This window comes from Rhinolophus sinicus, chromosome 13 (assembly GCF_057876585.1).
Source record: "Rhinolophus sinicus isolate RSI-liver-muscle chromosome 13, RSI-T2T, whole genome shotgun sequence".
In the NCBI taxonomy this organism is placed as follows: Eukaryota; Metazoa; Chordata; class Mammalia; order Chiroptera; family Rhinolophidae; genus Rhinolophus; species Rhinolophus sinicus.
Genome location: NC_142513.1, coordinates 10,205,676 through 10,232,387, shown reverse-complemented (window position 1 = coordinate 10,232,387; position 26,712 = coordinate 10,205,676). Strand labels below are relative to the sequence as shown.

Below are 26,712 nucleotides of genomic sequence, written 5' to 3'. Positions count from 1 at the left end.
CCTCATGACAGCATCATGCAGCAGGTACCATCATTACCCCCATTTTACAGAGTTAGAGACTGAGGCCCAGCTAGGTCAAGTGATTTGCCAAAGGTCACTCAGTTAGTCAGCAGTGGAACGAGGATTTGAACCTAAGCAGCCTGGCTCCAGAGAAACGAGGAGGGCTGACTCTTTCCTCTGAACCCAGAGGGAAGACTGGCCCTCCCATTCTTTATTTTTCCAGTTCAAGAAATGTTTCCTGAACCACTACTGCCACTTCCTCTCGCTCCTTCTCACCACCTCCACTCTGCCACCTGCTCCAGGGCACCAGCACCTCTTGCTGGGCTCCCTGCCTCCCCCAACCCGCCATAGTCCACTCTCCCTCACAGCAGCCAAAGGACCCTGTAACCCTAAAACAGGTCACATCTCTGCTCTGCTCAACACTTTCCATTAGTATCCATCTCACCTGTGCCCCACCTTGCTCTCGTGTTTTCCCTATTTCAAGCACTGAGAAATGGTAAGTACATGAATAGTAAGACAGCATCCAACATTTATTGAGCATTTACTATGTGACAGAACCTGTTCTGGGCACTCTCCTTATATTATCTCATTCAGTCCTCATGGGGTAGGTCTAGTTTTTTACCCATTTTACAGGTGAGAACACAGGCACAGACAAGTTAAAACAACCTGCTGAAAGGAACACAACTTATGAGTAGCTCAGCAACCTGGCTGGGAGCACAGCGCTCCCTCTCCGAGGGCAGAGCCACACCAGGCTGTGTCATCCTAGACTCTGAACAATCAAGATGTGATCCCTGGGAGAAGGGAGTTAGTGATCATGACAAGAAGAGCTAAGCAAGAGCCAGTGCTTACTGCACGCCAGGGTTTCTCAATCTCGGCACTGCTGACAGTTGAGGTCAGATCATTCTGTTGTGGGGGCCGTCCTGTGCATCAGAGGATATGTGGTGGCATCTCTGGCCTCCGCCCAAGAGAAGCCAGGGGCACTGATCCCCTCCCTGAGTTGTGACAACCAAGAATGTCTCCAGACATGGCCGAATGTCTCCCAGTGGCAAAATCACCCCGTGGTTGAGAACCACCGCTCTACGCTACACACTTTATGGCTTTGCCTCTTTGAGTCTGTCCATCAGCCGGGAAGGTAGGTGCTTTTATCCCTACCTCTCAGTCAGAGGGGAAAACTGAGGCTCAGAGAGGGAAGGAGCTTGCTGCAACCTCATGCCCGTGAGGCTAGTGTGGCTTTTGTCCTGTGAGGAGGGTCCCGCCAGCACAGAAGGAGAGGGCATGGAAAAGTGGATGCTTTGGGTGGGCAAAGCTCCCCATTCTCCTTCCCCCATCTGTCCCTCGCAACAACAAGAGACTTGGAAACCATGCAGGAAAAGAGGTGCTATAACCACAGGTGTCTGCCTCCCTGACTAAAAACACAAGTAGGCACAAGGGTCAGACACCCTCACTGGCCAGCGGGTGGCCAAGTCGGTGACGCAATGCCAGGTCTGTCTGACCGAGTCTGCCCTCTTGGCCATTGGCAGCCTCTGTCTGTCATTCTGCAGCAGAGGGGCCCATCAGACCAGGAGGTCACTGGAGCCCCAGGACACAATCATTCAGCCAGGAGGCCACACTCTACATGACGGTGAGGGGTGGGAGAGCCAATTAAAAATACCCCCAGTCTGTCAGCCCAAACCACCTGTTCCCGGGGACAGAAGCAGGGCCCACCACCCATCTGCCTTCATCTCCCCACCAAGAGTGGGCGGAGCGGGCACCAGGGAGAAGCCCACTTCCCAAAAGCTACATGTCCCGACAGGAGCTGGGGCACTGTACTCACGAATTTTAAGAAAACGTTCCCAAGTTCATGCTGAGACTGAGGCTCAGGATGTAAACAATACTCCAAGGCAGCCAAGAAATCCTTATGAACTTCCAGGATGTCTTCGATGTTCGAGAACAGGATCTGTGCGGAAAAAGCCCACGGATAGTGTTACTAAGGCACATTGGGCGAGTAAAAGCAAGCATAAAAAGACTACGTAACCCCGGCGCAGGAGACAGTGTGGTGAAACGGGCATTCTCATACACTGGATGGAGCCCGTTTACCACTAATACAAAAAAATGATAATAACAAAAATATTGCCAATATTTACTAAACAGGATTAATGCCTAATCCTGTGCTAAGAACTTGATATGCATTTATGGCATCTAAGCCTCACGCTAACTCCATAAGGTAGAAACTATTATTAGCCCCAATTTGCAGATGAAGAACGGAGGCTCGGAGCAAACAATTAACATTGCCAAGGTCACACAGTCCATGCAGAGAAGTATCTATTAGACATTCATCACGACTCCATCGCAGCCAGACACAACTGGTATATCCAACCACAAGACTGATTTTTAAAATGATGAGGGTACTTCCATGCACCCGTTAAAATGATACGGTAGGAGGGGAAAAAAAGCAACAGAAAAGGGTGTTCAAAATATGTGTTTTAAACTCTCCCAAACAATATATGAGTGCCCATTTCTCCATATGAATATATAAAGTTTGAAATGCACATATACTCCAACCCAGCAATTCTACATTTTAGAATTTGACCTTTCAATCAGTCATTTCCAATGAGGGGCAATTCTGCTTCTCAAGAGATGTTTGTCAATATTCAGGGAGATTTTGGGTTGTCACAAATTTGAGGGCGGATGCTATTGGCATCTCATAGGCAGGGGCCAGGGATGCTGTTAAACATCCTACAATACACAGGACCACCCCCCACAGCAAAGAATTATCTGGCCCAAAGTGTTAATTATGCTGAGGCTGAGACCTGGGTGGATGGCCAAGAACATACACTGCAGCCTTATTTGCAGTAGCAAAAGACTGAAAGAGGAAAAAAATCCAAATGTCCATTCATGGGGAGTTGTCAGACAGTTAAATAAACTGGACTGGTTACAATTAAATAAATTCCACATGCTGGAATACTACGTAGCCTGTAAAAAGAATCTGCAGAACTGCGCTATGGATATGGAATTCTGGAATGATCCTTGATCTATATTGTTAAGGGAGGTGGGGGGAAACCATGGTGCCACACAGGATTCCAGTACGGGCCCATTTGTGTAAAACAACACACACAAAGCGTCACTCCTCTCTATGCTGGCAGAAGCGGAGACGACCTCAACGAGGACACAAGCTGATGACCATAAGGGCTTCTGAAAGGAGAACGAGGGGAGGCTTTCATGTACTTTAGATCCTTTTGAACTGCAAACTCCTTTTTCTTGGGAACCATGATTTCACTCATATGTGGGATATCATCTGAAAGCAACAACCAAATAAGGCAAACAGACAAACAAAAACTCATAGGCACAGACAATGGTTTAGTGGTTACCAGAGAGTAAGGGGTGGGCGGAGGTAGAAGAGGATAAAGGGGATCAAATATATGGTGATGGAAGGAGAACTGACTCTGGGTGGTGAACACACGATGCAGTATATAGATGATGTGATACAGAATTGTACACTGGAAACCTATATAATTTTACTGATCAATGTCACCTAAATAAGTAAATAAATAATTTTTAATCCTTTTTCTGTTTCTATTTTTTAAAAGGTGCATTTTTTTCCAAAAAAAAAAAAAATGGTGCATTTTTAACTTTAATTTTGAAGAAGGCACTCACATGATTCAAACATCAAAACCTAGTAAAATGAATACAGTAAGGAGTTCCTCTCCCACCCATCCCCCCACTCCCCACCCACAGGTCGTGACCAGTGTTACTGTTGGTTTATGGTTCCTCTTAGGGTTTCTTGCACAGTCATTCATTCATTCATTCAGCGAGTACTTATTGAGCACCCACTGTATGCCAGGCACTGTTAGAGGCCCTGGGGATACAGCAGGGAACAGACAAGTGCCTGTCCCCATGGAGGTGACATTGTAATAGAAGGGGACAGACAACAAATAACGATAGTTTTCTAGGTGCCAAGAAGCAATAAGAAAACAGTGAAACAGAAAGGGAGTACCAGGACGGGGCTGAAGGAGAAGTTTGTACATTTAAATACGGAAGTGAGGTGAACTGATTTCAGTCAAGACCTGAAGGAATGAATCCAGCCCCATGGATCCTGCAAAGGCACCAGAAAGTGCAGAGGGAGACAGCCTGAGAGTGGGCAGGGAAGCCGTGGGGCTGGAGACTATTCCTCAACTGCTACGGTCTTGGGGGCCAGAGCCTTGCCCTGGGGGACGCCCATCCCATGAGGAGGCTGAAAGAATCACCCACAGTTTTTGGTTAGTTCTCTCTCTCTCTCTGTCTCTCTCTCTCTCTGTCTCTCTCTCTCTCTGTCTCTCTCTCTCTCTCTCTCTCTCTCTCTCTCTCTCTCTCTCTCTCTCGTTTTGTCCAGATCACATGGTTGATTCTCTGCTTACGTGAAAGACACATATGATAGATCCTACTGTTATACTTACTTCAAGGAATGGCTGCAAATTTTCAAAGTAAATATCTGTCTCCTGAGTGTACACCCAAAAGAAATGAGAGCCTATGTTTACCAAAAAAAACCATATACACGAATGGTCCTAATAGCCAAAACCTGGAAACAACTCCAGTATCTATCCACAGAAGAATGGATGAGTAAATTGTGGTACTTTCATGCTATGGAATACTACACAGCAATAAAAAAGAATGCACCATGGCTGCACACAACCACATGGGTAAATCTCACAGACCTAACAGTGAGCAAAAGACCCACACATGATGAAAGGGCTCATTTTATATAAAGTCCAAGAACAGGCAAAAACAATCAATGCTAACTAATCAGTGTTTATCTTTGGGAAGGGGGCATTTCCTGGGAAGGAGCACAGAGGATTGCACCCTTTACTGTATGTGAGTTATACCTCATAAAAAGGTAAGTTTTTAAAAACTGTAATAAACTGCAATTTAAAATTATAATAGATAATTTTTAAGTTGTAATAAATAGATGTAATAAATAATAGGTGCTCAGTAAACACTTGCTGAATGAATGAATGAATGAATGCATAAAAAGCTCCGATCCCAGTGCTACCAGGGACCAGCCATACAGTGACCCTGGGTAGGTCTCTTTACATCTCTAAGCCTCAGCTTTCTTATCTAAAAACATGGGCTCAGAATTATCAACGTGCATAGTTACTGTCCAAGTTAACTAGGCCGGTGAGGGTGAGGGGGAATCCCATTTGACCAAGCCCTTTGTGTGCTGTACGTGCTGGCTCCTCTGACTCCCTCCTGCCCTAGACCAGGACCCTGGAGCCCCAAGGACTGAAGGGGGCTCCCCAGAGAGTGAGGTCATACCAGAAAGCCGGCCTAGGAGCACTGGGGCCTCCACCGTGCACACAGAGGGCCTATTGACATCCACCCAAAACTCCCCAGAGCCATTGCCAAGATGAAACCCGGACCCAATTACTCATCCACCCTGCCTCAGCACTCAATGCCCAGTGCGGGGCAAGGGCTGGGGCTGCCAGGCTCCCAGGGATGCTTGGGAAGGGATTTTCCGCTGGCTCCAACCTGGGGCCCTGGCACGAGGAGGCTGGAAGACAGGATGGGCATGTTGAACAAGGGGACAAAGTTGGAGAGTAGGGGCCGGAGGCAGAGTCCTCCTCACACACCAGGCATGGTTCGCTCACAGGACAGAGAGGCTTCTAGGGGCTGCAGGGAGTCAGCTGCCAGTGGGGTAGGTACACCCCCAACCCCTGGGCACCCTCTGAGCATCGCCCTGGGAGAAGCAAGACACACAGCAGCAGGAACAGTCTGCAAAGAGGCCAGCCCAAGTGTCCACACCTTGACGTTCTCCTCCGTGAGGCCCTTCTCCACTAAGTCGGCCACGTTCTGCCGGATTCGATGCAGGAACGCCTGGAGGAGAAAAGAAGGGAGAGGTGAGTGCCCATGCCTTCCTCTCCCGGGGATGGCCCAAAAGAAGGGTCACAAGTTCAAATGCCAAGTAGGACCTGGGAAGTACCATGGTCCAGGGACTTAGGCGGGGAGTAAAATAAACTTCCTCTGCCATTCAACAAATGTTTATTGAGCATCTACTATGCCTGGTACAGAGAACAACGCAAAGCCCTACCCTCAAGGAGGTGTCCTCACATGGCCCCTCGCAGACCACAGTTCATTTTCCCCTTTTTTTCTTTTTTAAAATGTCACTTCTAAATAATAACACATTCACATGGCTTAAACCTCAAAACTACAAAAAGTCAAAAATAGGGAAAGTCTGTCTCCTACACCCCGGGTCCCATCCATCTCGTCCCTTCCCAGCCTCCACGGGAACCACAACTACTAGTTTCTAGTATATCATTCCAGAATATTTTTATGTGAAAATACACACACACATTGGTCAACGAGTACAAACTTCCAGTGATAAGACAAACAAGTCCTGGGGATCTGATGTACAGCGCAGTGATTACAGCTAATAATACTGTATTATACACATGAAAATTGCACTGGGGTAGCAATCATTTTGCAATATATAAGTATATTAAATCAACACATTGCACACCTTAAACTTACACAATGCTTGTCATGCGTCAAACATATGTCAATAGAGCTGGAAAAATAAATACACACATATATGTGTATATACATACATACACACACATATATGTATTTTTTTATTTTTCCCCCTTTTTACAAAAAAACAGCAGTGTACACAGGATGTGCTGCAGTTGCTTTTTCCACTTCATGTTGCTTAGCAATCTTTCCATATCGCTACACAGGGAATATCCTCCTTCTTTTTTTGACAGCTGCCCAGGATCCCTCTGTATGGATGGACCACAGTTATCCTGCCACATTTTTCCAGGGCTCGGAACAGAGAAATCATTTCTCTCCTCAGTGGTTCTACAGACGACAAAGGAGGGGAGTGGCGGGTCCTGTGGGGAACAGCACACACCCAAGGGGACAGCCGCTTGCCCCTCCAAGTGTGGGGAGGGAAGGAGGGAAGCAGGCCCAGTATCATCACATGTTCTGGGTTTTGTTTTTTTCCAAGAGAGAAGTCAGATATTAGGACTTCTTAAAAGCAAATTCTCCCCAATTTTTAAATGTTGACAAAAGAGCCCTCTATTTTTGTGAGGAACTGGATTTTAGGGGTTGAACATGAAAGTGGGGGACCAGAGTGTAGGGGTGGAGCCATGCTGAGAGATGATGGCAGCCTGATGGGGGTGGGGACAGACAGAGGAAGAGCGACTGAGAAGGTCCCGTGGACAGGCTAAGGAGACTGAACAGATGTGGGGCGGAAAGTGGGAGATGGAAGATGGCATGGGCGGGGAGGGGGGGGCCAAGGCCGGTTACATATATCAAACAGCCTGGTTTGCCCGAACCCTAGGGTTTGGCCCGAGTTAGACCTGGCAACAGCCACATGGAGACCTGGTGAAAATTACTTCATGGTCCTGTCACAGCCACAGGGCCACGGTGAGGTATGATGGCCCACCAGTTACCCTCCCTCCTGTGGCTGATTATAGCATGGGGGCTCTGGGACGGGAAGGCTTGGGTGCATACACACTGTCCCTGTCACAGAGCTCAGTTGCAGGTGAATTAACCACCCTTGTTTGGGGAGATCTCTGAGTGGCAGAGAAATGGAGGCGACAGCTCCGGACGGAGGGAAGCAGGGGCAGGTGGAAGAGAGCAGGCTGGCCCTCCACAGATGGCTATTGAATCCTTTCCCACCACCTGGAGGGATGCCCATGGATGTCACAGGGAGCTGGCCACCTGCAGACTCAGGTCTCCTAAGAGATGGCACACTGGTGCTCTACATGGTGGGTCACAGGGAGGAAAGTCGTGGACACAGAGCAAGGCGGCCTTGCCTCTGTCCACGCTCACTGCAGGGTAATCTCCAGCAGCCCCCTCAGCTCACATTTACGTCCACAGCCTGGACTTCTCCCCTGGTCCCCAGACTCTTACCTGGATTTCTGCCGACTCAAGACCCCCATCGGATGTCCACGGGGCATCTCAAATTTAACCCTTCCAAAACTTAGTTTCTGATCTTCCCTCCAAACCTACACCATCAAGTTCGTCCCAGTTTGATTAATGGCACCTGTGCCTTCCAGGAGCTCCAGCCAAAAGCCCTCCCAATTGTCCTTGACCCCGCTTTCTCTGACATCCTGTTTCCATCCTTCAGCAAATGCTATCAGCTTCACCTTCAGCAAGCGTTGAAAATCCAACCACTTCTCCCCACCTCCTCAACCACGCACCTGGTCCATGCCCCCATCTTCTCCTGCGTGGATCAATCCAGTCACCTCCTCCCTGTTCCTCTCCCTCCCCCACTCCCCAGCAAAGTCCTTTCTCCACACACACAGCTAAAGGGATCCTTTTAAATATCTAAACCAGTTCCTGCCAATCCACGGCTTAGAACTCTCCATGGCTTCCCACTACACTTTTTTAAAAAAGTCCAAATCCTTCCACGGCCCCTGAGGTCCTTGTGACCTTGTCTTAGTTAAACTCTCTGAACTCACCTTCCAGTACTCCATTCCCCCCCACACCTCAATCATCTTCAGCCACACCTTCTTTTTCTCTATTCCTTCTACCTGCCAGGCACATTCCTTCCTCAGGACCTTTGCACTTGCTGTTCCTACTAATGCGTTTCCCCGAAAATAAGACTTAGCTGGATCATCAGCTCTAACGCGTCTTTTGGAGCAACAATTAATATAAGACCCGGTATTATATTATATTATATTATATTATACCCGGTAGATTAGATTAGATTAGATTAGATTAGATATATTATACTATATTATATTATATTACATTATATTATATTATATTATATTATATTATATTATATTATATTATATCATGCTATATTATATTATATTTTATAAGACCTGGTCTTATATTATATTAACACGTTGCGTACGGATCACGAGAATCTTCACGGGGGATTTAAACCCTGCCGTACGCAACGTGTTAAAATAAAACCGGGTCTTATATTAATTTTTGCCCCAAAAGACGCATTAGAGCTGATTGTCCGGCTAGGTCTTCTTTTCGGGGAACACGGTAGTAGGATATTCTCCCCCGGCTCTGCCCTGGGCCGGCTCCTTCTCATTCATCAGGCCGTGGCTCAAATGCCCCCTCCTCCACAAGGTCCTCCTGTCTTCATGAACTTGCCACCTTCCCATCTTGCATTAAGAGCCTATTTGACAGATAGACAGACTGAGGTGAAGCAATCTACATCGGCTCCTAAGAGAAGCCAAGATAAGAAGAGAGCATGGCTGGGGTGAAACCTTTGCCCTAATCCAACAACAGAGGCCAGGTTTGGAAACTGATGGTTTGGGTTTCAACTGCAGTCCTCCACCTTCCTGCTGTGTGACCTCCAGAAAGTACATTAGCCTCTCTGAGTCTCAGTTTAGTCTTCCCAGATATAGGGAGCATAGTAACACCATCTTACCTTTCAGAATGTATTGGGATAAAGGGAATGGGATAAATGAATGGAAGCTCCCTGAGTGCACGGACCTTGTCTTTCCTTGTTCCCAGCTGTCACGGCAGGGCCTAGACTAGTACTGGCACACAGTAAGCACTCAGAAATCAAAGGAAGGGGTAGAACGTTCCTGGCACAATGCCTGACACATAGCCGGAGCCTCAACTCGGGCCACTTGGTAGCCCGCAGGTCTTTCTTTTTAGGGGACAATGGGTGGAGGGGCCAGGGGCCAGGAGTTCCTAGAGGATGTTTGAACAGGGCCTGTGATGCTGCCGGGAAAGTCCAGCCTCCAGCCTCCCCAGACTGGAGAGAGACAAAGGCAGCCTCGTCCAGCACAGCCGGGGACAGCAGGAAGCTGGGAATGCAGAGAGGCTGACCTAGATTGGGGCTTCCTGTCCTGGTTTCTTCACACGAGCGCAGCCACCACTATTGTGCTGGAACAATTAGAGGCTCGGGCCACCCACAGAGGAACCGCAAACAGGCCAGTGTGATGGGTACAATGGGCAGCTCGTGACACGGAAAGAATGGGCAGGCAGGGGCTCTGGGCCCAGCCCTCGTGCTGCCCAAAGCACGACCGGCTTTTCCAGGCGGCGCCAATGTCCTCTGTGCAGGAGGGTAGTTGAAGGGACCCTCTGGACAACTCCTTGTACCGGCCCTGACAGCTTTGGCACACTCGGCCAAAAGCAGCTCTCCCCCTGGAAATCTCCCTTGGAGACGAGACCATTCTCAGGATTTCCAGGGCTGCCTGAGACTCTGCTTCAGCCATGCCGTATGCAAGCTGCAGCCCTGCCCGCGCCACTGCCCGCGTCTGCCCAAGGCCTCCTCTCCTGTCTATGATGACAGGGATGAAAACTACGTCAAGGATCCAGAAAAAGACAGAAAGAAATGTAGCGAACACCCACAGACGCCTCATTGCCCAGCTTGGCTGAATCTTAGCATTATGCCAAATGTGCTTTAAACCATTTTCAAAAGGAAATTCGTCAAGTCTGGAAAGGTGCCGACTGGGAAGGGGCACAGGGGTGCTGGAAATGTTCTCCTTCTTGATCTGAGCGGTGGGTCCACGGGTGAATGCATGTGCAAAGCCTCTTCAGTGTGCACGTAAGGTTAGTTCACTTTACCCACGTACCCTGTGACTCCCAAGCCCTCGTGCAGAAACAAGAAGAAATGAAATCATTACAAGAGGGGGCCCCTTGTGCATCTTGCCCTCCCTGGAGGTAGTGCTCCTCATTCCCACGCGTGCCTTTGCCTCGATGCGCGTGTGAATCAAGAAGCAATAAATACTATTTTACATGCTTGATGATACACGTTTCCATAAATGATGTGCTGTCAGCACCTTGCTTTCCCCAGGCATCACGGCATCCTCCACATTTATCCACATGGACATGTACACCCGGTAGCACCTGCTGTTCAGACCCCACCCACATCCCTTACCCCTGGGGAGCATGCCAGCACCACTTCAGCTGCCAGCACACACGTCTCTTGGCTTACCCGGAGCCACACAGCTAGAAGTAGCAGAGCTGGGCCTCAAATCCAGGCATCCTGGCCTGGTGATGCGTGCCCAACACACCATCATCACTGAGTAACTGTAGACAACACGCCACATAAGCATAAAACAGGTAGCAGCTGCCCTGTGGGGTGCCCCTGGGGAACCGCCATTTGTCTGGAACCTGTGGACACAGACTTAGGAGGATAAATCTCTCCCTGGAGATAAAAAGGACAGAAAGAAGCCTCGAAGTCGCTCTCTGGGACCTACGCTGGCAACCTGATCGCTGAAGGGAGCGGGCCCAGCTGCCCCCAAGGACATCCCTGCCTTGGCAGGGTGACCTCACTAAACATATGGCGAAACCTGAGAGGCCCAGGGGACCAGCTAGAAGGGAGGGGAGGTGGGGGCAGGGCGGCCTCAGACCACAGCAAGGATAGAGGAAAGGGGTGCCCTGAGAACCCCATTATCCCAAGTGCTTTGGGTGGCTAGGGGTCCAGGAAAGCAGAGTGTCATGGAGTAGAAAGGGCTTTGAGTCCAATTAATAATAATAAAAAAGCAATAACAACAGCAAAGGGGGGGCTTGTACAGCCTGCTCTAAGTATCCCCACACAGGCCAGAGTTTGGGGGAAACTCCAAATGCCCACTGACTCCTTCAAAGCCCAAATCCTATACTCTATCCATTCAAGTTCTGTGCATTTATCCCATGAGGAAAAATAAATCTCACATGTGGTATCAAGATTTAACTTCAGTATCTACTGTATAATTCTATCACTTGGAGTTGAGTTAAACAAATTGTCCATCTCAACAAAGGACAATCACGCTAAAAATGGTTTGCAGAAGTCCATCCATTTAATGATACAGAAAAAAAGTTGTTGATGTCTCTCTGTGCAAAAAAACCCAAGTTACAGAAGAGTACGTGAAATATAATCTAATTTTTAGTTAAATAAATTATCTCTACATAAGCATAGGGAAAAAAATACAGAATACCCTGAACTGTGTGAGAGGATGGCCAAGATTACTAACTGTTCCCCAATAGCTGGTCTCTCCTTTTCCTTTAGAAATAGAACCCTAAATTTTAGAATAAAGACTGTATTTCCCAGCTTCCCTTGCAGCTAGGTGTGGCCACATGACTAACTTTGAGCTAGTGGGGTATACGTAGATGTACTATGTTAAAACATCTTGAAAGTATCTTTCAGGACGAGGGGAGGAACAGGCAGGGATTCTCTTCCACTAGTCTTCCTTTCCACTGATTAAATAGCAAATGTGATGCCTGGAGGTCAAGCAGCCATCTTGCACCGTGAAGTAGAAGCCATGTGCTGAAGATGATGGAGCAGCAATACAGAAGGAGTTTACATCTCTAATGGCAGTGGAGTTGACGTATCTACCCAGAGCTGCCTATAATTCAGTGAAAAAGAAAAAAACTCCCATCTCATTTAAAGCACTGTTACTTGCATTTTATCTATAGCCATGGAACCTAATTTTGAGAGTGGAATTATCAGTGATTTCAATTTTCTTCTTTCTTCATTTCTTTTTTCCAAATTTCTACAATAAACATGCTACTTTTAAATCCAAAGTCCCTTTATAACATGTTTTTGTTTGTTTGTTTCTTTCTTTCTTGGGCAGGAGAGGTGACTGTGTACCAGACTCTTGCCCATCCCAATTACCACTCCTCAGCATCTTTCCCCAATTATCACCTCCCACAGGAGGTTAGTCTGCATTCTCTTCCTGGAGGACACACGTCCCCGTGAGGAGAGGGCAGTGTCTACAGGCAGAAAGGAGAGCAAGAACCAGGCATTACGAGGTGAAAAGGCTTTCCTTCTGCAGTGAGGCCTCTGAGCTACCCACTTCTCCTTCTCCATGTTGACTCTGGAAACCATAAAGCACCCCAAGTTCTCCTCTGGCTGCCCAACTCTTTCAAAAGCCTACTCCGCTCTTAGAATCTCTCTCTTCTCAAATGTTAGAAAGGTCCTGCATGTCTTAAGGAAGCAGCATATGAGAGCGTCTGAAGCCCAGAGGTTAGAACCGCCTGGTTCAGATCCTGCCTTTGCCACCTCCTGCTGTGTAGCCTAGACCAGTGACTCGACCTCTCTGAGCCTCATCTGTAACACAAATGGGGATCATAAAATTACTGACATTGTAAGCTATGGTGAAGCTGAAATGAACTACTGCATGCAAAGCACTCAAATACCAGCTCTGCTGCTTACAAGCTGTATGACCTTGGACAAATTACTTATCCTTTCTCTGCTGCAGTTTCCTCCTCTACGGAGTAGGGATAAAATGAGTACACAGGATTACAACAAGGGTTACAGGAGCTAACACATGTAACAAGCACTTTGAATGGTGCCTGGTACATAGTAAGTGCTCAATAAAGCGTTAGCTAATATTAACTCCACAGCCCTACCTTGAGATTATAGAATATCCTCAGGGAGTCCGAGCCCTGGTGTAGATAAACACAAACCTACTGTGTTTCCTAAGGAAACCTGGAATTAGATCAACCCCATTTATAGACCTCCTACTATGCGCCAGGGACTTTACATTTATCCTACATTATTTTTACTTATTGTTATTTAGGTTTTCCATCCTCAAAACAGTTCTATTCTCGGCTGCGTCCTAGTCCCCTGCAGCGAGATGAAGGGGGAAGCCTGCATCACGGTTTCATCGTCACCACACGAAGCCATTTGCTACCTCGTCAGGGCACCCCTCCACCTCACTCCCTCTGACTGCCAACTGCATGACCTCAGCGAGTCACTGAACTTCCCTGAGTCTATTTCCTCATCCGAAAAAAAAAGAGGCAGTTGTGGAGGTTTAAGCAAGATGATGTAGGTAAAAACTTTGTAACTACAAAGACTTCCTGGAAGAACGATACAGAGGCTGGGCTGAGAGAGGTGGGCTGGACTAGGAAAGGAAACAGGAAATTGCTTATGATTACATTTGGGTGGGGAGGGGAGAAAGCCCTCACCAAGTATTAACCAGACCCACAAGCATTACCCAGGGCCTACTGTGCACCAGGCACCAAGCTGGGCACTGAGACATACACACAAGACGACCTTGCCGAGGCCGGAGGTGGGGTGGGGGGTTCATTCCTGCATTCATCTAGAGCCCACAACACATCAGTGAATACACACATCAGACGGAATCCCTGCCTCATGGAGCACTGGCAAGACAGACTATAAATGGATTTTAAAATAAAATGGCAGGTAAGGATGAATGCTATGAAGAAAATTAAAGGAGACGCGGGAACAGAGAGGGACAAGGTAGGGGAGCTATTTCACAGAGACGTTCATGGAAAGCCTCTCTGAGGAGATGGCATTTGAGCAGTATCGACCCCAAAAAGGAAAATAACTACCAAGAAGGGTTCCTGGTGGCTAATTGGGCTCAAATTAAAATAAAGCCTGACAGCCACACTTTCGGGAGAGGCCCACACTAAACTGTCTGCCTACACTGTATTCCTGCCAGCTGAGATAATCCTTATAAAGGAGTTCCTGGAAGACTGAGGCTTTTCCCCTCCAATCAGAGCTGTGCAGCTATATCCTCATTAGCATATTCAGTGACCAATCAGAGTAGACCAATCAAACTTTGAGGATTTGGAGTCCTCATTTGCATGAGGATAGACTAATCTGGGTCCAGGGGTGAGGACTTCTTTCTATGTAAGTCAGCTCCTCTCTGGCTCAGAAAACACACCAAAGACTGTGTTTCCCTGGCTGTAGCTGTCCTGCTGCAATGAGGACTGCCTCACAGACATGCCAGTCCACAGCCGTGCTGTATCGTAATTGAGCTATAACACTGTTGAGATATCTCACAGTCATGCTGTATCACAACTGAGGTGTTTGCACTGAATACACCCCACCCCACACTGGGGACGCCTATCGGAGCTGAATAGGCACCAACGACCATCAGTTGACAGCAGCTATTCAGGGACTGAGGTGAGGGATCAGCTGTATGGGTGTCTGAGGGGACGGTCATTCTAGGTAAAGGGAAAGTCAGTGCAAAGGCCCTGAGGCATGTCATTCTCCCAAGACCATCCTAAACCAAACTATCTGTCCCTACGCCTACGCTGTTTTCTTCACGGCACCTGCTACTGTGGACATTATGTGTGTCCACTTATCAGTCTATTGTCAATCCCGTCAAGAGTATCAGTTCCAGGAAGGCAATGATGTTTGTCTGTGTAGGTCACTGTTATCCCCAGAGCCTAAGACTGGCCCCAGCACATAGTAGACCCTCAATAAATACGTGTTTAATTGACTAATCAATTGATCGTCTGGAAAAGACTCCTCCTACCACCCATCCCCATCCAGCTTCGAAACCCTGGGTGAGAACTGAGTGCCTAGTTCTCACCCAGCACTACCCCATCCCCCAACCATGGAGGAAATTGAAGCAAAAACTGAGTTGCCACAACCTCTTGTAAACAGGTCTGATGCAATAGTGGGGAAGGGGGACCACATAAGGGAAGCCAACACTCTTCCCCACACAGACCCTACTCCAGGGGCAGGAGCCCAGCCTACAGTCTCCCTGAACTTGACAACAACCCACCAATCCTTCAACAAAGATTTATGCAGTGCCTGTTACGTGCTATCAAGCTATAACTCACTCTGATGGGTCTCAAATTGGTGGCCCACAGGCATGTTCAGTTTGACCTGCCGTAGGCATTGAGAAAATTCAGGCCTATGTTTGAATATCAGATTTCCCATTAAAATCTCAGTTTCCAGCTTCTTTGAAAAAGCTGACCACAGGTCTCAAATGTCCACAGGAACATAGCTGGCTGCAGTAGAGTGGCAGCTGTCATCGTTACCCAGAGTGGATGCTCCTCTGTTTCCCACCACCCAACCTGCTGTTGCACTCACGTTCCTGCCTGACCCTATGGGCGTCTGGATGTGAGACCGCATCCTACTCATAAGCCTGACAAATGTGAAGCCTGCCATTCCCCGCACCCCCGTCCCCTCACCCAGGGCAGACATCACTAATGGAGCATAGAGCTCTTTCCTGCTGAGTCTTCTGTGCTGTTCAGAATTTCTCACCCCTCACTGTTGCCACCTCTACCCAAATGTGGTCTGAGATGATTCCTATTCTAACCCCACTCTGCGCCACGTCTGTGGGTCCCTCAGCTTTTTTTCCTGAAGAATGGGTTCATCAGAGTGAGATTATAGCAGGGCTTCCTAACCATGGTACCACTGGTATTTGAATGAGTAATTTTTTGTTATGGGGGCCAGCCTGTGAATTATAGGATGTTTAGCAGCATCTCTGGTATCTACCCACTAAACGCCAGTAGCACTCCCCAGTAGTGACAACCGGAAGTCTCTAAACATTGTCCAATGTTCCCTGGGGCCAAAGGGGCGGGGAAAGTCTCCCCCTGCTGAAAACTACTACATTACAGCATAGTTAAGAAAATGTTTCCAGAGCCAAGTATCCTGGGTACAAATCCTGGTTCAGTCACTTCCTGGCTCTATGAGCCTCAGCAGCTTCTCTGCGTCTATTTCTTTCTCTATGAAATGGGGATCTAAAAATGGTACCTCACTGTTAATGAGTATGGAGTTTCTTTTGGGTGGTGAAAATATCCTTAAATGAGAAGGTGGTGATGGTTGCACAACGTTGTGACTATTCTAAGAACCACTGAATCATACACTTCCAGTGGGTAAATTGTACGGTATGGGAATTAGATCTGAATTACCTGTTATGCACTCACACAGAAAAGGCACCTACCTCACAGGGCACTGTGCGAGTTGAATGAGTTCGGGTAAAGTCTTCGTCTTATCAGCATCAACCCAGGCTGATCTGGGGCCTACACGGGGCGGGGGGCTTCGAGGAAAAACCTAAAGTGACCGAGGCAGTGGTGGCTGGGAACAGGCTCCACTTTGGGTGGTATTTCCCGCCGGAATGTCCCAGACAAAGCCAACCAAGTCCCTCAGGCCCCAGGATGCAGGGCGGGGCTGCTGGACGTCCTGGGGTCCCTGGGCCTGTCTGCGGCAGGACAATGGGTGGAATGTGGTCTCCTCTCCACGGGGCTGACACTTGACATCTGAAGACAATGACTTTCAAGACGTTTTGTTTTTTCCTGGCCCAACCTTTTTTTCCATCTCCCCACACAATTGTTCCTGGGGTTGGTGGGAGAGCCCTCCCCCCTTAGCTTGTGAAGGATTGTGTTTGGGGAAACAATGCACAAAAGTGAGAGAATGTAAAAATAGTGGCATTCAGGGAACGGGCCAGGGAGGGGGACTCAGCGTGGAGGTTTCGTCTGGTTTATTTTTCCCAGCGCTGACTCAGGCCCCTGGGAGGGAATTCAGAGCCATGAAGAGGCTGCTGACAGCAGTGGCAGTTTCAGAAGCACAGACCTTTGCTGCTCAGACACAGTTTGGGGTCTTAAATTTCGGGAGTGTCGGCTAAGTTCCCACTGCTTCTCACACACTACCTCATCCTAGACAATCTCGCCCCCGTTTTACAGAAAAGGAGACCGAGGTTCTCAGTTGGATGAACCAGAGCACACAACTAAGTGGGCAGAGCTGCGATGTGACATCTAAGCCATCGGAGTCCAGACACCAACCTGCTGCCCCATCCACTCTGACCTTATCCTATACAGTAAGTGTCTTACACTGAACGTCATCAATAGGTTCTTGGAACCGCAGCAAACTGACATATAGCAAAACAGATGTTACCATGGGCTAATTGATATAAACAAGAATTAAGTTCCTTCGGCATCTCATCAACATTATAACGAAACAATGTAGAACCAAACATCATTATTGAAGGACGTGCTGTACTCTCCGCTTCCCTGACTACCCACTCACATCCCACTCATGGGATGGGGCCCCTTCAGTGTCATCGTCTCTCTCAAGCTCCATGAAGGCAGGCACCTTTGTCCCCATCCAGCACAGTGTCCACCCTTCCAGGCTCAGGAAGTGAAGGGAGGGAGAGCCTTCGGAGGCCATGGGGCAGAGGCCCCAAATGCCCTTGCCCACTGTGGTTGGCTGAATAATGGCCCCCCAAAGATGTCTATGTCCTAATCCCCAGACCTGTAAATATGTGACCTTAGCTGGCAAAAGGGACTTTGCAAATGTGATAAAGTTAATGATCTTGAGATGGGGCGATTATCCTGGATTATCCAAGTGGGCCTGGGGAATCACCAGGGTCCTTAAAAGTGAAAGAGGGAGGGGAGAGGGCGAGTGTCAGGGTGACGCAGTGAAAAAGACTCCACTGGCTACTGGTGGCCCTGAAGACGGAAGGGGGCCCGGAGCCCAGAATAGAGGCCGCCTCTGGAAACTGAAAAGGCAAGTGGATGGATTCTGCCCTAGAGCCTCCAGAGGGAACACAGCCATGCCAACAATTTGGTTTTAGCTCTGCAAGGCCCATTTCAGACATATGACCTCCAGAAATCTGAGACAATAAATTTGTGTTATGCCACCAAGTCTGTGGCAATTAGTTGTCACAGCAGCGAAAGGAAACTTAGCTTGAGACATGTGCATGAGAGAAAAAATAAACTTCCATCACATCGACAGTCATCACAGCCAAACATAATCCTAATATTCCATTATCATTATGAATATATAATAGATATTATCATATATTAGGTTGGTGCAAAAGGAATTGCGGTTTAAAAGGTTAAAAATAATTGCAAAAACCTCAATTACTGCTGCACCAACCTAATAGTACAGCTACATGTTTTATACCTGATTTATTAGTCTTATAATTAGTAAGGGGTGAAATGTCTCTTTTCCCTAACCCTGTCTCTGTTAACAAGTATTCATTAAGGACTGATGATCTGATAACAATAATTATTATAACAGTTATAATAACATAAACTATCCTCCACCACCCAGTTCTATTCAGTTCCTGAATTTAGAAAGCAAAAAGCCATTTATTATAATAAGCTCAGATGACGAAACAGCAGGACACCAAGTTATCTGAACTATATGATGCCTGCGTTTCCAACGGAGTATGTATACAAGAACCAGCTGCAATATCTATTATCTGCTTACTGTATGCCAGCACCAAGGGTATATGAGGAGGTGACTACTGTATGCCCATTTCATAGACAAGAAAATGGAATCTCCATGCAGTGGAGTTATTTGCTCAAGATCACACAGGGAGGGAAGAACTGAGCCAGAACTGAGCCCTGGCCCATGGGCCTCCAGAGTCAAGACTCTTTCCCATAGGACTATAATGCCTCTTGGGTTCCAAAGTTGGGAGAATTTAGTTAGGAGTGGGGGAGTAGTGTGGCCTGGTGGGACGCCCAGGAGTTGGGAGGCCACGGTCATTTAGGCATCCCTGGTTGGAGAGACACTAGGCAAGTCACAAAGGGATCGTTACAAAATGCAAATGGGTTACCATTGCCCTGCCACACCCATCAATGGCTCCCCACTGCTCTGAGAATAACAACCAAAAAAGCCATGCAGGACCCCACCTCACCACCACCATCAAACCGGCTACAACCAGCCTAGACTTTAGGTTCTTCAGGCTGTTCCAAGAATACACTGAACTTGCTCCTGACCCCGGGGCCTTTGCACATGCTGTTCCCTCCACCTGCAACACTCATCTCCCTCTCCTCACTTAGTCAACATCAATTCACCTTCCCTGCCCTCCCAATGAGGTCAAAGCCACACACAGGCTCCAGGAGCTCTGGATACCCTTCCTAGAACCACCATATCTATTAATTAACCTTGATTTACAAAATTATTCAATCAATGGTTGTTTTTCTCACCAGACTGAGAGCTTCCAGAGGTCTGGCTTTAGTCAGTTTTATTCCTGTTTTATTCACTCTGTTTTACTCAAAGTTACAACCCTACTACGTAGCACCAAGGTGCCTGGCATTCAACATATTTTTGACGAATGGATGGGTGAATGAATGAATGAATGAATGAATGAATGAAATGTCCCTTTCCTCATCTGTAAAATAGGAATATTAATAGTGCCACCTTCAAGGATCACTAACATTACAAGGCGAAGCACACCAGTGAGGTGACTTGGGGAGACTCATTCCTCCTCTCTGGGCCTGCCCCCCACTCTGCACAATGGGGACACACAGTGTCCACTGTTCAGGAACCACTGACTCAGTTCATAAATGCAGCCCTGCCACTGACTCACTGTGTGACCCTGGGGAAGCACTTCCATGCTCCATCCTCTATTCCCTCTTCTGTGAAATGGGAGTCGTGTGGGACAAACTAGAGGATCCCCAAGGGCTCCCCAGCTCTGGTTGAGGGGTCAGGCCCACATACTCTAACCACCCCCATCCCCCACCTTCCAGCCAGACCAATAACAACTAGCCCCACCACAGACCAATAGGTCACCAGAGATTTTGCAAGTGAGTCTCTCGACAGCTCTTTCCCTGGAGGACTCAACTATGGCCCAGGGACCCCGAGGAGGGAGGAGAGAGGAGGGTGCAGTGGGGAAGCTCTGGTCCAAGTACCAGCAGGGGAAGGCACGTGAGTGAGAACCTCAGTTTCCTCTTCTGTAAACGGAGATTCAAACACCTACCTCAGAAGATCAAATACCGAACCTCAACTCAGCGTCATGCCAGAAGGTCTTATGAAAGGCCACCACTTACATTACCATCATTGATATTATTTTTATCTGTCAATACATCACAATAAAAGAAACCCCCACCCCAAAACAGACCACACTGTATTTTCCTGACATTTCCCCAAAACTGTTTCACTCCACTCTAGCCACACTGGCTAGTCTGCCTTTTCCTAAGACACGCCAGGCTTATTCCCACCTCAGGGCCTTTGCACATGCTAATCCCTCAGCCTGGAAGACTTTTCCTGCAGGTCATTACAGCATAGGACAGGTCAAATGTCACCTCCTCAGAGAGCCTGCCCTGACCATCCTGGCTAAAGGAGCCTCCCCTAGCCCCCACCTGGTCACTCTCTCCCACACCTTGTTTTAATTCTTTGTAAAGTAGTTATCACAATCCACATGTTATTTTATGCACTGACTAGTTGTCCTTCTCTCTGTGGAGGACAGGACTTTCTGTATGTTTGGTTCACTACTGTATCCACAACACATAGAATGGTGTGAGGTAGACAGAAGCTGCTCAAAAAATACCCATTAAGAGAAGAAAGGAGGGGATGTTACATAAGCCTCTGAGCCTTTGTTTTTACACGTGTAACACTGATAAATAAGAGCCTCTATCTCTTAGGGTTCTTTTGAGGATTCAAGGAATCATTACAGCTTAGCACAGGGAAAGGAACACGATAAAAACTCCAATTTTGAACAATCACAAATGTCCATCCACAGGAGAATGGCTGAACAAACTGTGGTGCATTCACACAATGGAATACAACTCAGCAATCAAAAGAAACACTGTGACACACGCAACGACGTGGATGTGTCCTAAAAACACAATGCGAGCAAACAAAGCCAGACACAAAAGGGTGCATCCTGTGGGATTCCACTTCTACAAAAAGCCAAAAAAACTGGTAAAATGCACCTTTGATGACAGAAGTTAACAAAAATCGTTACCTTTCCAACCCCCCAAAAAACAGTCTTTTCTTTTCCTTACCAGGTACTGACTGGCAAAGGGCATGAGGTGCCCTCTGGGGTCAGGAAATGTTCTAGGTCTTCGCCTGGTGATGACGCACAGGGAAAAACCCATGGAGGTGTGCACTTCAGCCGATGCACTTTATTGTATGTCATTATGCTGGGATGAAAATTATTCCAAAAAATGTTTTTCAGCAAAGTGATGGAAAGGGCATTGTTCCCGTTCACCCTGGTTCATCCACCTCCGCACACATGGGTCTCCCAGCCTCTGACAGCCAACACATTCCCCCCCGCCCACCACCGCTATGGGCAGACCCGGGTCCCCCAACCCACACAGCCTTGGCTGCCGTGGGGCCCGCTGTCAGAGACAAGTCACCCTCCACACTCACCCCCTCACTGCCCCCCCCCGCCCCGGCCCAGCTTCCGAGAACAGGAAGATTGTCTGCTCTGAGGTTCTGAAGCAAAAAGGCTGGGGGAGGTAGGGGACTCCCCACTGAATGAGATGTGCCATGAACAGGAGGGGGATCCCATCCGGGCACTGGGCAGTGTCCCCCACCCACAAACACAGGATCGTCACAAATGTTGGCTCTACAACTGTGGATGGATCACGTCCAGGAGCCCCAGCACAGAGCACCCCTTGTACATCTCAGGCTGTCACACACCACTGCATGGTGCTTCCCTGTTTAAAACCCTCAGACAGAGGTTACGAGTCCCAGGATAAAACCACACTCCTTACCACAGCCTTCAAGGCCTTATACGACTTCACTTCCTACCCTCCTGGCTCCCCTCATCCTCTTTTCCTCCCACACTGGCCTCTTTAAGGTTCTAGGAACACACTTAGCAGGCTCCTGCCACAGGGCCTTTGCACTGGCTGTCCCTTCTGCCTGGAATATCTGTCCCAGGAATCCACATGATTCATTCCCTCTCCTCCTTCATGCCTTTGTTCAAACATCACCTCCTCAATAAGACCCACCCTGACCACCCCACTTAAAACCGCCACACCTTCCTAGCACCCCACCAGCCTTACCTTCCTTCACTTTTGTCCCTAACACTTACCACCCACCATAGGCTTTTCTTAGCTAACATCTTAATTATCTGCCTTTGTTATAAACTCAATGGGGGCAAGGTCTTTTGCCTGTCTTGTGGACTGCTATGTTGCTAGCACCTGGTACACAGTAGATGCTCAGTAAATTACTTATAGGTTCGAGGAGGTAAAAAAGGCTTGTCACAGGGCTGATTTTCTTGTAATTTTAGGCATCATTTCAGTTCTCTATTATGAGTATGTGTTATCTCTACAATTTAAGAGGTCTGGGGGAAGCCAGGGAGCCTGTGTCTTTTTAAAGGCTCAGGAGTACGAGTTGGTCAGGAGCAAAGAGGTAGTCAGGGAGGACTGCTCAGAAGAGGAGGACAGAGGATCCTGACAAACAGGTAAGATCAAGATGTGCTGATTCCCGGGTCCTGCTACTCAGAGGCTCCAATTCAGGGGGATGGAAGGTGCCCGGGCATCTGTATTTTTAACATGCTTCTCCAAGTGCCTGTTGCAGTCACTGAGGTTTAGGTGCTAATGGCTGAGTCTGGCCTGGTTTGAATGTGTCCAGTTGCCTTTCATCGTGAAAATTAATAAAATCACAGTAAGAAAACTGGAAGTTATGCATGCCAACAGCACCCACTGCTAATACTTTGGTGTGTCATCTTCAGTGGTTTTTCCTAGGAGAGTTTGAAGGCACAGCAGGTTGTACGTAATAAATCGTGTCACCTTTTCCCTGCTGTGCAGCGGCTGGGGAAGTGAGCATGGCTCATGTTCCTCACCGTTTCCCCATTTCAGGGCATTTAGCTTGTTTCCGATGTTCTCACAGGCGGTGCATCGATGAACATTTCAGTACATAAAAGTATGTGGGGTCCCCTCATCCCATACTTAGGATTTTTTTTTTGGACTCTGTTTTCAGCATGGGATTTTGGGGTCCCTGGGGCATCACGTGCGGGAGGTTCCTGCTAAGTCTGCTACATGTTTCTCCAAAGGGTTTGCATCAATCTACTGCCCCAAAATGATGCCAAAGGCCTCAAGTTCGAGCCTTATCAGAGGGGCCACCCCACCGCCACACAGAAGAGGCCCCAAGTCCCAGAGGGCGACACGTTCAAGGCTGCTGCTCATTGAGAATTTTCTTCGCGCTGGATGCTGTTCCGAGTGCTTTCTCAACATGAACTCACGTGATCCTCACCACGCCCTGTGAGCTGGGGCTCATGAAGGAGCGCTCAGTAAGCACGTTACATTATTCTTACTAGTATTAGTATTATTATTATTAGTTCCTGCATTTTATTTTCCTGTAAGAAAGACTTGTCCAACCACATCATTGAGTAAAATCGGGATTCCAGAAAGTTGGGCTGAGTTTCTCGGTGACACAGGAATGGCCCGGCAGGGTGCTGACACCCTCCAAAAAGGACAAAAGGGGTCCCATCAGTCCCCACCCTGTGGCAGAGCCATTCCTGGTGACGAGACCAGCCCTGGTCCCTGTGATACTGGGTGACACTGCCTGCTAGAGAAATGCCCCAGTCCGACAGAGAACTAATGACTGAATGAAGGGGTGACTCTACAGATGCATCAGTGGGCCAGGTAGTGCCAGCCACAGGAAGACGACACCCCAGCACCCCAAATATTGTCCTAGCCACCAGCCTTGAGACACAGACCCGGAGTCCTGTAGTCAGCTCCAAAAAAACCTTTCAGTTCCCATTTTCTCTTTGCGGAACTTCCCGCCACGTCGAGCTGAAAAGGAAGCGGGAGGGATGGTGACAGCAACACAAATCATTTCATGTCTGCTGAGGAAAGAGGAAGAGGCAGCTGGGGCTGGGCTAGGGCTTATCTGTCCAGTACCATCCAGCAAGGGATGGCCATGTGGCAGCATGCCAGGGCAGAGGGAGAAGTTGTCTGGAGAAATCAAACAAGCCAACTCAGCGACTGTGTGTCCATGGGCAAGTCACTACCTTCACTGGTCTCAGCTTTACTCACCTGTAAAAAGGGCAAAACAGTATCTACGTCGAGGGCGACTGCAAAAATTTAAATAAGACCTGAAAAGTACTTACTGGCACAGGCCCTAGCACATAGCACATGCTCCATAAATCTCCCTAACAATCATTAGTTCAAGCTTCTCATGCTGGCATCTGGCCGCCCCATCCTGTCAAAGTCTCCTCTGGCAGGGCTGAGGCCCCACCCGCTGGCTTCCAAGTGCCCGCACTAACCCCTTTCCTGGTCACCACTAACCATAGAAATCACCAGCAACCTGCCAAGCACTGAGAGGCAGAGTAACTGTCTTGGGACAGAATCTTTGTCCATTCGTTCAGCAAGTGTTTATTGAAAAGATGGCATATGGACTGAGACCTATAGGACGTGGGGGAGTGAGCCATGAGGACCATCTGGCTGTGTACAGAGAATGGGCTGCAGTTGGGGATGCAAGGAGCCCAGGGCGGAGGTTCCTGCAAGAGTGCGGGTAGGAGAGGCCCATGGACTCGACCAGAGCACTGGTGCTGCAGTGGGAGAAATGGGCAGATTCGAGATGTCTTTTGAAGGCGGAGCCCACGGGACTTGCTGATGGATGGGACATGGGGGTTGAGAGAGAGAGGAGTGGAGGCCAACTCCCTGGTGTCTGGCCTGAGGCACTGACAGGAGAGAGGTCACTTTTCCTTTGACAGGAAAGGCTGTGGTTTGGGGGGGTGGGGGGGGGACAGGAATAAGAGTTCAATTCGGGACATTTTAAGTCTCTACCCTCATGCAACCCAGTCTAGCAAGGGAGACAGATCGGCAGCAAATCCACTGCACAATAAGGATTCAACTGCAATCGTGCCGAGTGCTAGGAAGCAGGACTGGGTAAAGTGACCCAGGCAATGGAGTTCAGGGAAGGCTGCCTGGAGGAGGCATACTGAAACTGAGGCCAGAAAGCTGAGGAATCCGAGAAGAGCGAGAGTGGATGAAAGCTGCTACCTCTTTGTTCTCCACTGTCCTCATCGCTATACTTCCCACTTCACACCCAGAGGGACAGAGCCCAAGAATGGGTCAGACAGAGCGAGGTTCAAATCTCAGACCCTCCTGTTTCTTATGTGGCCTCGAGCTGGTGACTTCACCCCTCTCATTTTCCTCAGTTTCCTCATCTATAAAAGGGGGTGATTGTACCAACTCTGTGTGGGGGGGGATGATGTGAAGCTCTGGAAACCCAGAGGGAGCTGCCACCTCCCTCGCAAACGTGGCACACCTCCCCTGAGCCTCAGTGAAAGCTGCTTTGTCAGGGAAGCTGGAAGAGGACGGGCAGGGAGTGGCTGGACCCAACAGGCTAAAACCACAGGCCGGGAACACAGCTCCAGGACAGCCTCCTGCCCCCGCTGCCCAGGCCATCCCTGCTGGGATTTTTCCATCAGTTCAAAATGGGAATGCTCTGAAAATGCACAGCCTCCCAGTCAGCCATGGGGCAGGGGTGTTTTTCCATAGTGAGACTGAATTTAGTCTTAACCAGCTATGCAGGACGGCAGGGGCCACTGCCCTTTAAGAAAGAGGAGAGGGTACTGGTCAGCAGGCAGCAAGAACCCAACTTCTCCTCAGCTTTGAGGAGGCAGGGCGCCTGCAGGCTGACTCTACTAGCCAGTCACCACACACTCCTGCTCACACGTTTCCATCCTCCGAACTCACTCCGTCTGCATCCTTGATAACGCCATGAGTCACTCGTTCACTCACGCAGTAAATAACAGATTCAGTACCTACTAAGGGCCAGGCACTGTTCTAGTCCTGGGGATGGAACGGTGAACAAAAGAGATGAAGCTCTCACCCTCACAGAGCTGCTGGGTGAGGCACAGGCCATAAAATATACTGGAGAGTGTTATGAAGAAAATCAAGCAGGAAAGGGGGAGATGAAGTCGGGGGATAGGTGCTATTTTAAATGTGGTGGCCTCTCTGATAAAGGATGTCCAGTAGAGACACAGGTGAATGAGGGAGCAAGCCACGGGATACCAGGGAAGAGCATGGGCCAGGCAGCGAGGACAGCAAGCGCAAAGGCCCTGAGGCAGGGGCCTGCCTGGTGTGTCTGAAGAACAGCAAAGAGACTACTGTGGCTGGAGCAGAGCGAACAGGTAAGGAGCAGGACTGGGCAAGGTGACCCAGGCGGGGGCTTCACGGACTCAGACAGAAAGGAACACAGAAGCCAGATCGCCCAGGCTAAAGAGACAGGAGATTGTTCTAAGCACAGCGGACATGGCCCTGAGGAAGGAGGATACTCAGCAGCTCTGACAAACAGGGGAAAGATCCAAGTCCTCCGTGTTACAGGGTGAGAGCAGCCCCATTTTCCCCAGGGCGGTACAGAGGGTACCTCCCTGTCTACCACTGGACCCTCCCCTCACTCCCCTA

At 48.7% G+C, this 26,712-nt stretch overlaps 1 protein-coding gene across 1 annotated transcript in view; it reads right to left on the bottom strand.

The window, feature by feature from the left end:
- The window catches only part of PREX1 (phosphatidylinositol-3,4,5-trisphosphate dependent Rac exchange factor 1), a 178,627-nt gene that overhangs the window by 104,960 nt on the left and 46,955 nt on the right, over positions 1–26,712 (bottom strand). The window contains exons 2-3 of the mRNA XM_088789076.1: positions 5,755–5,826; positions 1,814–1,936 (exon numbers count right to left, since the gene is read on the bottom strand). Coding sequence (XP_088645202.1) covers positions 1,814–1,936; positions 5,755–5,826 — 195 coding nt within the window. The remainder of the gene's footprint in view (positions 1–1,813; positions 1,937–5,754; positions 5,827–26,712) is intronic.